Genomic DNA, 16,782 nt, shown 5'->3' on the forward strand with positions numbered 1-16,782 from the left:
TTGTAAGCTTTCTGAGTTTTGTTTTATTCTAGGGAAAACAGGCTAGGAGTTGAATATTATGAAGTAAAGGTTGTATCAAAATAGATAATGTTCATTTCCAGACAGGACACTTTAAGAAGAAAAAGGCAAAAGTATCACTGAATGTAAGCTTTCCTGTGGAATTGTTATCAATGTTGTTTGGAAATTTATGTTTTATTTGACGTTATTTATAGTTTTTAGAGTTTTTTTCCCCTGTTCTAAAAACATGCAGGTAAGATTGTCGTATTTCAGATAAGTCTGAAATACTTACATAATGCTGGAAGTTGTTCTTACCTTTTGGCTAATGAGATTAACAAATTTATTAATTTAGTAGCTAGTTTGCATTCCATCACTGATTTACAGTATGTTCAAATGTAGTAATGGCATCAGTGAAGTGTAAACTGTAAACAGCTATAAACAAGCATCTTTCTTTCTTCTGCTAAGGGTCAGTAGTGAAGCAGGTCAGAAAATTTAGAGTCCAAGTTCAGTTATGATTATCATAGATCACAGAAATATAGTTTTGTATGATATTGTGAATTTAGATCAAGATACTACCTTCCACAAAATATCCTCTTTTTCACCAGACCAGGGGAGGGAGATTTCAGATCCTTGTGACTTTGATTCAATTAGGCTTCTCATTTCTAATTTCTTTAAGAATCAATGAATACTAATGTCAGTGTTTCCTCCATTTCTAGTCCTGACTGGCGTATAACAATGGTTAGGTCAAAGATTAGCAAGAGTTTCCTCAAAACCCAAAACGTATTAATATTTACTTCAAACACTAACATATTCAATGAAAACATTTTAGTTAGAGTTATTTAGATATTAGTTACATTCCTTTTTTTTTTCTTTTTAGAGATGCGGGGGCCTCACTCTGTCACCCAAGCTGGAGTGCAGTGGTGCCATCATAGCTTACTGCAATCTTGAATTCCTGAGTTCATTTTTATTCTTATTTGATGAGACCTAATGGTAGTAACATTGTTTGTAATTTGCATTTTAACTACTTTGTGATCCATTTAGCCCTTTCTGTCATTTCTGTTACTGGAAAGGGGTCTTGATCCAGACCCCAGGAGAGGGTTCTTGGATCTCATGCAAGAAAGAATTTGAGGCCAATCCATAGAGGGAAGTGAAAGCAAGTTTATTAAGAAAGTAAAAAAACAAAAGAATCACTACTCCATAGGCAAAGCAGAGCATAGGCTGCTCAGCTGCTTACACTTATTGTTACTTCTTGATTATATGCTAAACAGGCAGTGGATTATTCACGAGTTTTCCTGAAAAGAGGTTGGCAGTTCTCAGAACTGAGGGTTTCTCCCCTTTTTAAACCATATAGGGCAACTTCCTGATGTTGCCATGGCATTTGTAAACTATCATGGCACTGGTGGGAGTGTCCTTTAGCATGCTAATGCATTATAATTAGCATATAATGAGCAGTGAGGAAAACCAAAGGTCATTTTCATCACCATCTTGATTTTGGTGGGTTTTAGCCAGTTGCTTTCCTGCGTCCTTTTATTAGCAAGGTCTTTGTGATCTGTACCTTGTGCCAACCTCCTATCTCATCCTGTGACTAAGAATGCCTAACCTCCTGGGAATGCAGCCCCCATAGGCCAAAGCCTTATTTTACTCAGCCCCTATTCAAGATGGAGTTGCACTGGTTTAAATGCCTCTGACATTTCCACTTTAAAAAAATTACCATTTTAGCATTCTTTTTTCATGTTGATGTTTGAAGATGTGGCCTGTATTTCCTTAAATTTTTCCCTTTTACTTTGCAGCCTCCTGTTTCCAGTGAAATTTTAGATTTGTTTCTAGTGGTTCTTTTTTCTACTGGCGGTTTCCTTTGAAATTCTTAGCCAGTTCCTCTCTTTTAAGGGACTCCAAAAAAAGATCTATCTTTAAGCAGTTTTTAATTACTTGTTTGTCATGATCCTGATTTCCTTCCTTTATATCTTTTTCTTACCAGGAAAATATGTCAAATAATTTTTTTCTTTTGTGAAATTAGATACGATTTTTTATAGCCTTGTTTACTGTATGTGTGAACCATTTACCTAATGGGAAGAACTCATATCTAGATATATGAGAACTATAATCCTCCAACTAAGTAGGATTTAGATAAATGGATTATAAGGCACAGAAGGAGTTGACACCACTTACTAGGTTAAAGTGTGCTTTGTTACTGTTTGACAGATACATAGTTCACATATTCTACCATATTGTGTGTGCCAAAAAACATATTGACCTATCAAGATAGTAGTGGCTTAGAAAGAGTAGTTCCAACCTGTTGGGTAAATAATGCACTTACCATTGTACCAATAAATATTGTCTGTATTTATTATTTATAGCCATTTGGGACCCTTAAGTAACAAATACATATAGTATATGTTTTAACACCTTATGAAATCTTATTCATCCTTTCATCTCCTTCCTTTTCCTTTGATTGTCATGAGTCTTATTCATCAAAATTCTTAGGTCCTAGATGTTCAGATGTCCTTCAAGTCATTCATTCATTCATTCACTTACTCATTCTTTTTCTAAATTTGATAAATATTTTTTCAGGCACTTGTTAGCTAGTAGGCACTGAGGATCCAAAGATCCTTAGAGGTGCTCACAGTTTGGGTTTTGTGGATATCAGTGAGAGAGGGAAGGATGCTGTGGGGTTGGAGGAGGGAGCTGGGCAGGTAAACTGACCATTTCAGTGCCGTACAGTAAGTAATTTAAATAAGGTAAAACTAATTGCCTAGGGAAGTTAGGGAAGATGTCCTGGTGGAGAGAACACTTCACTGGGCCTGAAAGAATGAGTAGGAGTTTGTTGGTTGAATGCTATGGTGTGAATATATGTGTACCTCCAAAATTCATATGTTGGAAATTAACTCCCAAGGATATTGTATTAAGAGCTGGGGCTTTTGGGAGGTGATTAAGGCATGAGGGCTTTACCCTCAAGAATGGAATATATCTCTATAAAAAAGGCTAGAGAGAGCTGTGGAACCCCTCTTTTGCCTTTCCGCCATGTGACGGTACAGCATTCAACTCTTCTGGGGAATGCAGCAACAAGGTGGCATCTTGAAGCAGAGAGCAGCCCTCACTAGGCACTGACCCTGCTGGTGCCTTGATCTTGGACTTCCCAGCTCCCAGAACTGTGAGAAATAAATTTCTGTTGTTTATAAATTTTCCAGTTTTGGGTGTTATAGCAGCATAAACAGACTAAGACAGGGAAGAAGGGTAAAATGGGCTTTCCAGGTAAGGGAATAGCAGATTTTCTGAGTTGCGAAAGACTGTGGATGGGATCAAAGATGGAATGAAGGCTGGAGCTTAGAGTGAGTGAGGGGAAGGAGCACGTAAGGCTAAAGAAGTGAATTAGACCAGGTTGATAAGAACCTTCTGAGAATAAGGGCCTTGCTAAAGATTTTATTTTATTTATTTATGACCTTTAAGCAGAGGATTGTATGACCAGATTTGGTTTTTAGGAAGTAATTGTAATAGGATTATGGAGAATGGATTGGGATGGATAGAGTCTGGGTCAACAGGACCATTTAGCAGGATTTCAAAGTAGTCTAAACAAGAGAGGTCAACACAGGGCTGTTGAGAGGCAGAGCGAGGATTTAATGCAGATCTCTCTGCCTCCAAAGTTATGCTTTTTCTACAACTTGATGATTATTACCAACTCCTCCAAGGTGCCCATAAGTGATGGCCCATTTAGGAACCTGTTCTAAACTATTGTGTTTTATTTCCCTTTTTTCTGTTTATCTTCTATATGATCTTGAATCAACATTATGATATGAACCTAGTCTCTCCCCATTTTTAAGGAGGGGGTTGTCAGTTCTTAGTACCTCCTCTCAGGGCTTTTGCTGAAACCTGATTAAAGAATACACTAGCACCGTCTAGTAAATGGGAGCTACAAGTAGCCCTGATCTACAAAGTCATTCAAAGGTTATTTCTTACATCATGTGGTTTTAATTTTTTCATTGTAATATCTTTTCAATCTATAATAAAAGTCAGTAGAAAATTGGGCTTAATATGGAGAATTTAAGATAACAAAACTTTCAGAACTTGGCAGAGAAATGAAATTTTTCATTGAAATTGACCTCCCTGCTCTCCCCTTCTCCACAACTTCACCATTGATAGGAAAAAAGGAGGACATATATGTTCTCTTTGAAGTTTGAAAATTATAAAATATATTTTGATGTTGAAAAAGCATCATATTTCTTTTAATATTGTTTTGAATATGTTATAGTGACAGTACTTATATTTGTATAATTAAAAGTTCTGTTGTTTTGTAACAACAACTTAATAGAAAGCCTTAAAAGCTTATCTTTTTTCTTCTGATTCATTTGACAGAAACAAATCCTGTCATTTTATAATTATATAATTTTATAATTATATCAAGATGATATATGTAAAATGTGTAAGTGAATTCTGATATTTAAAAAATTTTAATTGCAATTCTGTTTCCATCTGGTATGTGAAGAATATCTTTATTCCTTAAGAAATAGGAACCATTAATTCTATTTTTATCAGAAATTATTGCAATTTTATAGACTTTTGGGTCTTTGATATGAAAGTATTAACTTTAAAACTTATCACAATAAACTTTTTTTTTTTTTTTTTGAGACGGGGTCTCACTCTGTTGCCCAGGCTGGAGTGCAGTGGCATGATCTCGGCACACTGCAACCTCCGCCTCCCGGGTTCAAGTGATTTTTCTGCCTCGGCCTCCTGAGTAGCTGGGATTACAAACATTAAATTAAAGCTATGCCTTTATTTTCTGCCTTTATGGCTAAGAGACCCTCTAACAGTATATAGAAGTTAAAATGTACATCTGATGTTTAGTAGGATTTCATCAACATGCAGAAATAGTCAGGTACAAACTAAGTTTTACTAAGGGTCTGATGACCACGAATGTTGTTGGTTTGATATCTAGTCTCACTTCTACACAAAACCCCAGAGATATATTTCAAGTGGCTGATTGAGCATTGGCATCTGCAAGCTGTATAAACCAAAGGAGAATGTTCATATATCTTTAACTGAGGAGCTGGAGCATCTTGCTAATCAGTTTGATAAAATTTAGTGGCAAGGTCTAGTATTGATGGGCATATTTTTCTTTTCCCTACTAATGAGTATTAATACTTGTGGAAATAAGTTATTCACTGAGGGGAAAAGGCCTTCTTAAATATAAGTAGTAGATATTGCTGAACACATTTCATATTTTTGTTTGCTAGCTATTTGTGCCAAGTTAGTGTTCTTGGTATAAGCATCAGAAACCAACTTTGTTTATGCAGAAAGGGAAATTATTAGGAAAATATCAGCTCTCAGAATTGCTAAGAATGCTGCACACAGGCTCAGCAAGCAAGCAAGAACTAAGGTAGGTAAGGGGGCTGGATCTTGAGCATAATCCATGAAAAATCTTATTGGGACACACTGCTGGCTTGGGCCTTGCCAAGCCAGGACATGTGATGTTGCCACCATGCACTGCCATCAGTCAGTGAGTGCCATTGCCACCAGAATGGATTCTGAACCCTCTCTTGATCCTTTTGTTACTTACTTGAGATTTAGGTTCCAGTCTGGAGCATCCACTTTGATTAAGTTGGAACAGGGAAAATCCACCTCCCTTCAGCTTCTGTGGTGGAAAACTAAGCCCTATCCCTGACAATCTTGGAATTAAAATAGGGAAGATGCATGGATGCTGGGGAGCCCCAAATAATAAATGTCCGTAACTTGTAGGGATGCCAAAAGATTTGGAATTATTTGGTTGCAATATTTATGCTATATTTAAAATGGTATGAGAGTGGTTGGTGTTTTAAGCATATTTTTCTGAGAGCCAATGAAGAAGAGAGAAAGCAAGTATATTTGCCAGAAAAATAGAAGGTCTGTTTAGATTTTGGTAGGTGGCATTGGAGTGTAGGGGGTAACGTCGGGGCGGTTGGTGAAGGTAAGGCCAAAATAAAAAATGGTGCCCAGTTTTCTGGTTTGGGAGCTTGAATTAATGGAGGTGCCATTTATTGAGATGGGGGATACAACAAGAAATATCACTGGCCGGGCGTGGTGGCTCACGCCTGTAATCCCAGCACTTTGGGAGGCCGAGGCGGGCAGATCACGAGGTCAGGAGATCGAGACCATCCTGGCTAACATGGTGAAACCCCGTCTCCACTAAAAATACAAAAAATTAGCCGGGTGAGGTGGAGGGCGCCTGTAGTCCCAGCTACGCGGGAGGCTGAGGCAGGAGAATGGCATGAACCCCGGGGGGCGGAGCCTGCAGTGAGCCGAGATTGCGCCACTGCACTCCAGCCTGAGTGAAAGAGCAAGACTCTGTCTCAAAAAAAAAAAAAAAAAAAAAGAAATATCACAGTTGTTGGCATCACAAGTGTTGGGAATGGGGATAAGATGATCTCCATTGTGGGCACTTTCTATTCAATGAGCCCATAGGACATTTGAGAAATGAAACATATATAGTGAGCAGATGAAGATTTGGATATACAGTTTTGAAAATGAACTAAAAGTAGAGAATCATGAGTCACAAGTATATCGATAGGAATTTAATTCTTGGAATTAGATGAGATTGCCCAGGGAGAGTGTAATGTAAGAAGAGAGCAAGACTTAGAACAACGCATCATAGCTTTTTAAGAGATAGGCAGAGGTGGAGGAACCCATAAAGAAAGCTGAGAAAGTTTGACCTAAGTTGTAGGACGAAATGCAAAATAACATTTATCTTCTCTACTGTGATTTTGTATATTTCACGTTGTATTGAGGACAGTGGTTGTAGTGTGTATCAAAATCACCTGGGGTGCTTGCTAAAAATTTGGTTTCCTAGACTCACCCACAGAGATTCCTATATAGCAAATGCAGAGTGGTAGCCAATTCTGTGTTAACAGGCATCCAAGATGATTCTAACATAGGTGATTCTTAAAATATACTTTGAGAAACACCTTTTTAGAAAACAGTGTGAAATGGCTGAAAAAGCAAGGCTTTAGAACCAGACTTTCCTAGGGTCCTGGCTTTTACTGTTTACTATTTGTGTGACCGTGAGCAAATTGGTTTAAGTTTGTTTTCCCATCAGTGCTGGGAATATAATATGTCTCTTCTATTGCTTAGAATTATTACCAGGTGTATATGAGATATGTTCTATTAAGTTCTTGACATATAGAAGCTCAGTAAATGTGAGTTGTCTTTTTGACAGCTTAAAAAAACCCCAGAACACAGCTGTAAACCTAAACGCCAGTGAAAAAGTAGAAGGAAATTGCTCTTATTAGCCTTATGCATTTTGTTTTGTAGGAAGTCAGAGCCAACTGCTTTTTACCTTGAACCTGCTGAATTAGGATTGTGTAAAATTAAGTTACTGATATAATAGATTTCATTATCTAGTTTTTCCTGGCAGCCTTCAGTTCTGTAGACATTACATTCAAACAGCATGATAGAGGTTAGGTTAAAGTGTGAAACAGAAGCTGAGAGAAATGTAATAGAGGAACAAACACCTCAAAAATTCTGAAGGCATCAGTGTGTTATAAAAACTAATACTCAAAATGATACTATGTTAAGAAAACAATGTTATGTTTAAAAGACTTGTTTGAAAAGTTAGGGAAGTATATATTTTAGAAAGCTTTCCATCACAATGATTAATATTTTTAAAAGTTTTGGCACTTAAAGGAATAAGCTTTTGCTATTTGTGAAGTTCACCTAGATAAAATATTAGTCTTTCACAGTGCTGGGTAAATGGACTTTATAGCTTTATTTCCTATATGATTGGCATTTTACTATTTTTGATAATTTTGTTAACAAGTATCCTTGAAACTATCCCAAAAAGCATTGTGGAACTAATCTATATGTAAATTCTTATGACTTACCATATAATGATGAAATTTCCCTCTCCAGAAGAGAAACTAATGTGAAAGGAGAAGAACAGTGTTGTCTTACAGCCATGTTTGCCCATTTCACGTCTTGAACTTCCTGTCCTGTATTGGCTAATTGGAGATATGGCTACTTTATGGTTATGGTTCTGCAAAAGCTATTAGAAAGAGTTGTGAGTTCCTCTGTTCTCGTCAACCTTTCTGGGCCCATATCCCTACCTGACTTGGATGTTTATATAATTGTTTATCCTCAAATACAAACAATCAGTTGGATAGGTCTAGATATTAGTTTCTTTTTATTATTTTTACTTGGTTAAACAACAGCACCTTTTGTTCTGCAAAGTTAGGTCTTTCATAGACGGAATGAAGTTTTCTTTTGTTATATTATGTCTTTGGTTATTGGCATTTATTTATTACTCTTCTTCCAGAAAACCCATTTTTCTTATGTTGTATTTTTGTCAGCCCTCCATATTTATCATACTCCCTTTTGTCCCTTCCCCATCCCCTTATTCTTATTTTCTATCTGCTGAGTGAGCTTTTGAAGGTATATCTGATCTGATTTTCCACAATGTTAGTTCTACTTTTTATCACTTCTAATACATCATTTGTTTTTCTGCTGCATTTTCCACTTCCTTATACAGCATATTTGTTCCTTATTTTGCCAGTTTCATTTTAATTTCTACTTGTCTCAGCCTTTCCTCTTTTTATTTTATATTACATTGTTTCATCTTTCATCTCTTTCAGAATCTGTTTACTTTTATAAAATATGCAAAGCAGTTGGCTAAAGTTTACTTCCATTTCTCCTACTTTGCTTGTGCTTTCTACTTCTCAAGTGCTATGTTATGTTTCTGTTTTACATAATATTTTTATGGCATCTGTATTTGCTGTTCCTCTTTTCTTATCCTCGAACAAGTACATGTCTATAAAATCTGAGATGCTTACCTATGAATTGGATTTGTGGCTTCTCTCTGGTTCATCTCAGTAGAGGCTGATACTGTCCTCCTCTTGTACTGTATCAGAAGTTCTGATACATGGCCCCATAGCCTATTTCTAGGGGGTTTGGCTAAAATGAATCTGCTAGTCTAAGTTGGGGTTGCCTAATTTTGCGGCCTAATTGTCTTATTTCTAGATTATTAGATAATCCGGCCCAGAAAGATCTGTTCCCCTCAGCTCTTCCAAACTGAATCTTTGTAGTGCTGATTTTACATCTCCAGGTGTAGACTCTCACTCCTCATGCATTTCCACCTCCATTCAAGTTACACTGATGGAGAATTTTAGACCGAAATTGGAGGTAGAAGGCATAGATTTTAGGTCAGATGGACCTAGTGAGTGGAGCAATTGAACCCTTGCGCAGCAAGGGAGCAGCTTTCTCTAAATCTGGTCCCTGAAAACTCTCTTTCTTCTGGAGAGTTTAAGGAAATCTCTCAAAATTGTCCAATATGGCTTTGATATTTTGCCTCACATTACTTCCACTTTTCATAGTGAACATTAAGTTCCTTTTGCAATTTAGTAGATCATTGGGAAGGTGGTGCGAAAGGTCTGATAAGGTGTTCTAGCTTTTATCTCAGCAAACCTATAATGCTGCCTGCTGGTTTCAAGTGCTCGGTATCAATTTGTCAAATGAGTGAGTGAATGATTTAGTCTTTTTTTGAGAATTTACAAGAACCAACCATGCTTAACCATTTATCATTTTAATACTTTTTCCAAATAGTTTCCTAGTTAGGTGTCTTACAAAATATATCCTGGGAGGACCATAAAATATTCTGTGAAAAATGATTCCACGGACAAATAATTTTTGGAAATGCTACATACTAAATTTTTCTTTTAGAAGTTTAATTAGTATGTAAATGTACTAAGGGCCCCAAGAAGGCCTGAACTAACAAAACCGCTTAACTCTGTTTAATTCAGCAAAACGTTTCCCAAATTGATTTGATCACAGAAACCTATTAATATCTTTTGGAAATGCTGCTCTAATCTTTAAAGTATTGTATAGTTTTTGTGAAAAACATAGAGTTTATTGTAGAATTTTTTCATGAAATAAACTTTGATTGTTTCTTTAGACATTCAGAGAGGTGTAAATTATGACTAAATGTGATTAGAGTTTCCCAGGAACTGAGATTTTTTTTCTCATTTGATATTTTGAACAAGATATAATCTCTATGACCTAATGTATGTTAGTTACTTTAAGCATTTAACTTGTGTATTTGAGAAAAGGAGATATATCTTTTATTGGTACACTGAACTGAGAAAGCACACCCCACAACATGAAAGCATTTCTGTATTTGCCTGGAGCTCAGTAAAAGAGTTTGTCCCTACTCATGGTTTTAATATTGTTTGTTAATCTAGGAAATAAACCTATAGGTGTATAGTTTTTCTATCAAAATGGTATAACTGGGTGAAGTAGGAAGGTTGACTAATTTTATTTTCAGTTTCAGAATATTAAGTCCTTTGTTATATTCGCAACTTCACTTGTCTTTAAAATAATATCTGACCAAAGCTCTAATCATCTTTTGCCTCTTTATCATGTGAGATTCAAATGTGCTTTACTAGTTCAACTGTTCACTGACTGGATAAGAAACTTTCCCTCTTTTTTTTGGTAACTAATGCTTCTGTACTTGCTTTACCACTCTTCTTTATCCACGTAGTGTTTTTTTCCTTCACATCTTTTTCGTAATGAGTAGTTTAGTTTAGTTTTGGTTTGCTTTGTAAGATTAGAGATAAATTTGTACCAAGTTAGGAGACCTTTTTTAAAGAAAACTTTTGTTTCAGAAGCTTCTTTTTGGTGGTGGTACTGGGGAGGGGTAGGTGAAAGGAGATAACAGTAAATAAAGCCCAGCAAGTTTTCAGCTGGACAGATCTTCCCACTGGCCTACTAAATCTGAAAGAGCCACAGGTTTGTTGTGGGTTTGTCTAGCAAGTTCTATGTTCTAGTTCCTGAATTTTCCCTACCCTACAGTGTCATGTTTCCATACTTCCTTCTGAATAAGACCATGATCTGCAGACCTCCTTGTGAGTCCAATCATCCCTAATACTTCCATGTTTCAGAATTAAAAATGATTTCTAAAAACATTACCTAACCATTATATTACCAAAGCAACGTGACCAAAAATGTTATTTCCAAGAATTGACGAAGAAATTTTAAATAAAAAATAATTGAGCATTAATACTTAGTAAATGAAATTCTAACTGGTTTTATCTTCAACAGACAAACAACAGAAAGGTGAATTTGCAATAGATGGCTACAGTGTCAGAATGAATAACACTCTAAGAAAGGATGGAAAGAAAGATTGCTGTTTTGAAATCTCTGCTCCTGATAAACGTATATATCAGGTTGTAGTTTTTATGTTACCTTGAAATTAAGTTGATAAAATGTTTTGATTTCATTTATAGAGACATTAACATTTGATTAATACTTTTCTTGACATGTTAACAATAATAAAAATACTGGTGTTTAAATACATTATGCATTGAACATTCATATAAAAGGAATTTTTTAATAATTTCAGGTTAGTTCAAACACTATCTTCTTGAAAAAGATAAAGAGAATATATAATTTATCAATTACTTCACATGTTGCATTTATATCTAATAGAACTAGGTGATCTTCCAAAAGAATTACATAGCAGAAAGAGTAAAATTATCAAAAGAAAAATATCAGAGTGATAATACATATTGTATTGTTTAGGAGTGTGGGAGAAAATGAAGGTAAAGGTACACATCAGCTCTGCAATTCAATAGCTATCAGCTAGGCATCAATATGGAATGTATGTTTAATAAGTTTTAAATATCTGAGATTGCAGTTGAAAGCCAGTTAATTAAGTTGTCAGGTAGTGTGTTGGAATCTGACAAGAACATTTTTAAGAAAACTGTATCCAGCAGTCTAAAGAAATTCATGGGTGTCTTCTAATTGTCAAGGGCAAATTTTGTTCATCAGTTCTGTCTTTGACATTGATGAAGAGAAGCAGCTTTTTTTCCTGCACAGCTGCCAGCTGCTGATCAGAGTTTGAAATTCATCATCCTCTGCTTCAATTGCATAAATTTGTCAAAATTAACTGCACATTATGAGAAGCATCCTTGCAAGAAAAGTTCCAATAGACATGAAAAGAATTACTAATAGTCTTAAAGAAATGGTAAGAATACAACATACCTTTCATTTCTACTGTGGTGATTTTCATTCTTATTGTTTGTTTTATATTAGTTTACAGCAGCTTCTCCCAAAGATGCTGAAGAATGGGTACAGCAGCTGAAATTTGTATTGCAAGGTAAGATAAATCAATTGAACAAGTTATCACAGTCTTTAAATACTAAATAACAGAGTAGTTTGGGTTTTCATATACAAAAGCTTATTGACTTCTGTGAGAATGACCAACTTGAATGTGACTGTTATTAATACAGACCACTCACTTCTAATTTTAAACAGCATCTTTTCTGTAAGTACCGATTGGCTTACTTTAAAATTCACATATTTACAAAACAATTTTTAAACATGTTTTTAGTTAAGGACATAACATATAACAATATTGTTGTTACTTTGTAGGGCTACATTTATTTATATAGTTTTAAAAATATCTTCTGCATTCTTTTAAGATTTACTTCATAAATGCGTTTTATAGATATGGAATCTGATATTATTCCTGAGGATTATGATGAGAGAGGAGAATTATATGATGATGTTGATCATCCTCTACCAATAAGCAATCCACCAACAAGCAGTCAACCAATAGATGATGAAATTTATGAAGAACTTCCAGGTATTTACTTTCTGGTGATTCATTTAAAGATTTTAGGGCTGTGTGTGTGTGTGTGTGTGTGTGTGTGTGTGTGTGTGTGTGTGTGTGATTTGTCCTCAAATTGACAACTTGAGTAGAAAATGGTGACCTATTGAGAAGAATGACAAAGAATATCTTCAAAACTCTATTTTACAAAAAGGGTTCTGCCTGAGATATTTCAAGTGAGTAGATGTAACTTATGAAAAGTAAATGAAACATTAAAATGAAGCAGATACAATACTAATCTCTTGGGACTTTTGGCTCATTAGCATTGTTTATGCTACATAATTTTTTAATTAAAAAATTGACTTGCCTTACAGTTTTTTCCACCAACTCACACATCGTTTTTTATTTATACATCTTGGAACTTCCATTAACCAGAAGTTCTATGCACATCCCATATGTTATCAACTTCTGCCTCGTATTTCTCCTTGCTTGTAGTATATTGCATTGTCTTAGAGGAATGTTGTTGAACTATAAACAAAGGCCTTTTGAGGCTTCAAGTCTTCCTGTTGATATTTTAGCATCAATACGGAATAAAAAAGTTTTCTTATTCCAAATGCTCAGAGCTAGTTTAGTGTTTACATGCCTGTCTCTTATATAATATAAAATTAATTATCTATTAGCTACTTGACTTGTGGCCATGAGGATCAATCTAAAATAAAAAGATAGACATCTGCAATTTAGGAAACATATGAAAACATTTAGGAAATTGTATTACTAATACTCTAGGTTGAAATGAGCTTTTTTGGCTATTAAAAAAATCAGTTAGTTAGAGAAGAAAAAGCTATCATAAGCAATATAAGCAAGATTTAACTAGTACATCTCATGTAGAGAGGCCATTTTGCTCTGAATATAACAATTTAATGATGTAATGTTAAACCTTTAAAGTTGATTTCAAAAATACTTAAAATGTGCCAAATTAATGTACAAATGTCATTTTCAAGACAATACAGCATAATAACAAGAGTATGGACTTTAGAATTAAAAAATTTAAATTCTGGCTGTACCATTTACTAGCTTAGTGACTTTATAAGTTAATTTCTTCATTTATAAAATGGAAATAATGTCATTGGGAGGGGTAGGTGAAGTGATTTATGGAAGGCTCTCAGCATAGTGCTTGATCCCACAATTAATTGTAACATCACCATCATTTTTGTTTTATTATTGTATCTGGTGAATTCTTGCAAGTGCTTATGTGGTGGTATAGTAATGATTTTCTAACCAAGTAAAAAGTAATAATTTTAACAATATTATAAATTTAAGGTATAAAAACTATGTATGCATCTACATATTGTATTTTACTACCCCAGAAGATTAGTTTAAAAGTATAATTTTATGGGGAATAGTGATCTGTGTATTTCAGTTATTTAGTGGAGCTACATGTTTATTAACCCCTTCCTTTCTGGTTTACCCTAAGGAAATGGCATCTGCTGTAGCATCAGTTATCCTCAAGTAAGGAAGAATATTCCCTGGCTGCTTGTTTTTAGTCACACCATATCATTAATACAATTATTTTAGTATTTAAAAATGTTTAAAAGAACTTGTGAGAATGTATACTCATAAAATGGAAGAGTGGAATACATTTAAACACGATATTACTGCCATTACGTCCTTTTAAAACCCTGCAATGAATGTGTTACATTAACAATTGTTGAAATAACTGTTAAGTTCTGTATTTTTTCAACTTGGCTGTTCTCTCCCCACCCCTAAAGAAAAAGAAAATTGATCAGAAATAAAGACCAAATATTCATAGTTATTTTCATAACAAAGACCAAATATTCATAGTTATTTTCATAACAAAGACCTAAGGAAGATCTAAGTAGCTTGAAATTTTAAAAATATGAAACATCTTTTATTTTTTCTTACTAGAGATATTATTCTTCATTCTTCATTGCCACCCCCTCCCCCACCCACCCCCACACATAATTATTGGAAGTAACTGGTTACTTTTTAAGTAGTGTTACTTCTTGCTGTGGTACTGGGAGAAATTTAAGCTGCCCTGGGATTTCTTTGCCCCTGCTTGGGATCCCCAGTTGCTCTGCAAAGTGATTGAGCTTGATAGAGCCTGCAATTGTGCCCCTGGGAAGGAAGCCATTGTAGGCAGCTGTGGAATGTCTAGTTCCCCTTTCTTCCCCAATGTAACTGAGAGCTGCTTCAACATCTGCACGGTTCAGCAAGTTTGTCAAGTTTGTGCCAACAGCTACAGAGGGGATTTTTCTAGTAAAGGCCCTAAAGGTGTCTCAGAGTTAGAGGTTTTGTTTGATTAAATATCTGAAACTAGGAAGGTAACTTTTTAAATTAAAACAATTGTCTCTCAGGACAAGAATTAAGCTTATTGCTTTCACTTCTGTGAAATTAGAATATAATTTTGATAGAGGAGTTAGAACAATGGAAGAGCAGTAAGCACATTTGCATACTGTTTATATTTTTCCAGTTCTGTACAAAGAACTATGTATCTCTGATATCTGACTGGCTAAATTCCCAGAATTAAATAATACTACAGTTTCAACACAATTTTCTGTCAATTATGCATTGTTGAAAACTAATCCTCTTAGTTGAAAGATGAGGTATACAAATGTATTTGAAGAAAAATCTAAGCATTTAGCGTGCTACTTTAAATCACAAAGCTCTTTTTCTGAGAAGCGAAAGCTCTTACTCTAATAAGTGTATTTTTTAAAAACTATGAAATAAACCTGCAGTGTTTTAAGTTTCAAGAGTAAGAAGAAAACATTGTTTTAAAAATTGCATTGGGCCGGGCGCAGTGGCTTACGCCTGTAATCCTAGCACTTTGGGAGGCTGAGTTGGATGGATCACTTGAGGTCAGGAGTTCGAAACGAGCCTGGCCAACATGGTGAAACCCTGTCTCTACTAAAAATACAAAAAAAAAAAAAAAATTAGCCAGGCATGGTGGCAGGTGCCTGTAATCCCAGCTATTCAGGAGGCTGAGGCAGGAGAATCACTTGAACCCGGGAGGTGGAGGCTGCAGTGAGCTAAGATCGAGCCACTACACTCCAGTTTGGGCAACAGAGTGAGACTGTGTCTCAAAAAAAAAAAAAAAAATTGCATTGCAAAATATCCCTTGAAAAATGTTTATAATTCTACAGGAATCTAAATCGTTTCATTGTAATTGTTTTTCAGTTAGAATATTCTGACTTTATTACAGTACCTTCTCTTTAATTTCTTGTTCATTTATTTTTAACTAACTTCGTAAAAGAATAGGAATAAATTTGTAAGACTTCTTTGTGTTTAAGGGATTTATACATATGTACAAAAGAGTTTCGAGAATGCCATTTCTGGGGAGTATTAAAGGTATTTGGCTTTTCTTCAAATATCCTAATCCTTTTACATCTTTTATGTCTTATTGCTTATTAGCATAGGCCAGTCATGTTTGCTTACATTGTAATAATACTATAGCATATTTGTGTTTGTGCAGCTAATATATTGATCAAAATATGTTAAACTGTTTCATAACATGGTAATGAATTCATTTGGCTTAGCACAGGTTTGTAAATTTACTGCTCACTTTTTCATTAGAAATACAGAGGAGTGTCTTTGTCTCATTTTGAATCTCAAAAGGGGAAAATAATACTCGTGAAATTGCTGCAGAAACCAACCCTGTTTGCTCTTCTCTTCTACTCACTGTCACTTGATTTTTTTTCTTTAATGGCAGGAAATTGTGCAGAAACAACAACAAAAAAAAGATTTTTCTAGATCTAAACTGAATAGAATCAGCCTAGTAACAAGAATGGTAACCATCCATTAACTTATTAAATCTGTAGCTTTCAGAGGAATTGCACTTGAAATGTCTTCTGGCAAGTGGACTGGAGGAGAGAGGGCAACATAAAACAGGAAGACAAATTTCTATTCCATTAACCTATTTTTTTTTAAGTGTGAATTCATTTTTTTTTTTAAATTACAATGACAGATTGAACTGTTCTGAGTCAGAAAAGGATATTTTTATCCTTTGGCCATTCAATTACATTTTAAATTTATTCAGTCCAACTATCTGCATCTAAAATGGAAGATAAAGTAAAATGCAGCTATAATTTTTTTTCCATGAGACTATTATATACACATAAAAAAGAACAGTGTTTGGGTACTTTAATTTGAAGTAGTTTACAGCAAATGGACACAAATGCTAATTTAATCAATAAGTGGTTATA

At 34.9% G+C, this 16,782-nt stretch overlaps 1 protein-coding gene across 15 annotated transcripts in view; it reads left to right on the top strand.

Moving 5' to 3' along the window:
• Positions 1-16,782, top strand: part of SKAP2 (src kinase associated phosphoprotein 2) — a 218,836-nt gene that overhangs the window by 138,133 nt on the left and 63,921 nt on the right. For all 15 annotated transcript variants that reach the window (XR_009215509.1, XR_009215510.1, XR_009215512.1 and 12 more), the window contains 3 exons: positions 11,053-11,177; positions 12,046-12,109; positions 12,461-12,598. Coding sequence is in view for 2 of the 15 variants with exons in the window: in XM_032758872.2 (XP_032614763.1) it covers positions 11,053-11,177; positions 12,046-12,109; positions 12,461-12,598 (327 nt within the window). In the remaining 13 variants the exon portion in view is untranslated. The remainder of the gene's footprint in view (positions 1-11,052; positions 11,178-12,045; positions 12,110-12,460; positions 12,599-16,782) is intronic.

The sequence above is a fragment of the Hylobates moloch genome, unplaced genomic scaffold (assembly GCF_009828535.3).
Source record: "Hylobates moloch isolate HMO894 unplaced genomic scaffold, HMol_V3 SCAFFOLD_1, whole genome shotgun sequence".
Taxonomy (NCBI): domain Eukaryota; kingdom Metazoa; phylum Chordata; class Mammalia; order Primates; family Hylobatidae; genus Hylobates; species Hylobates moloch.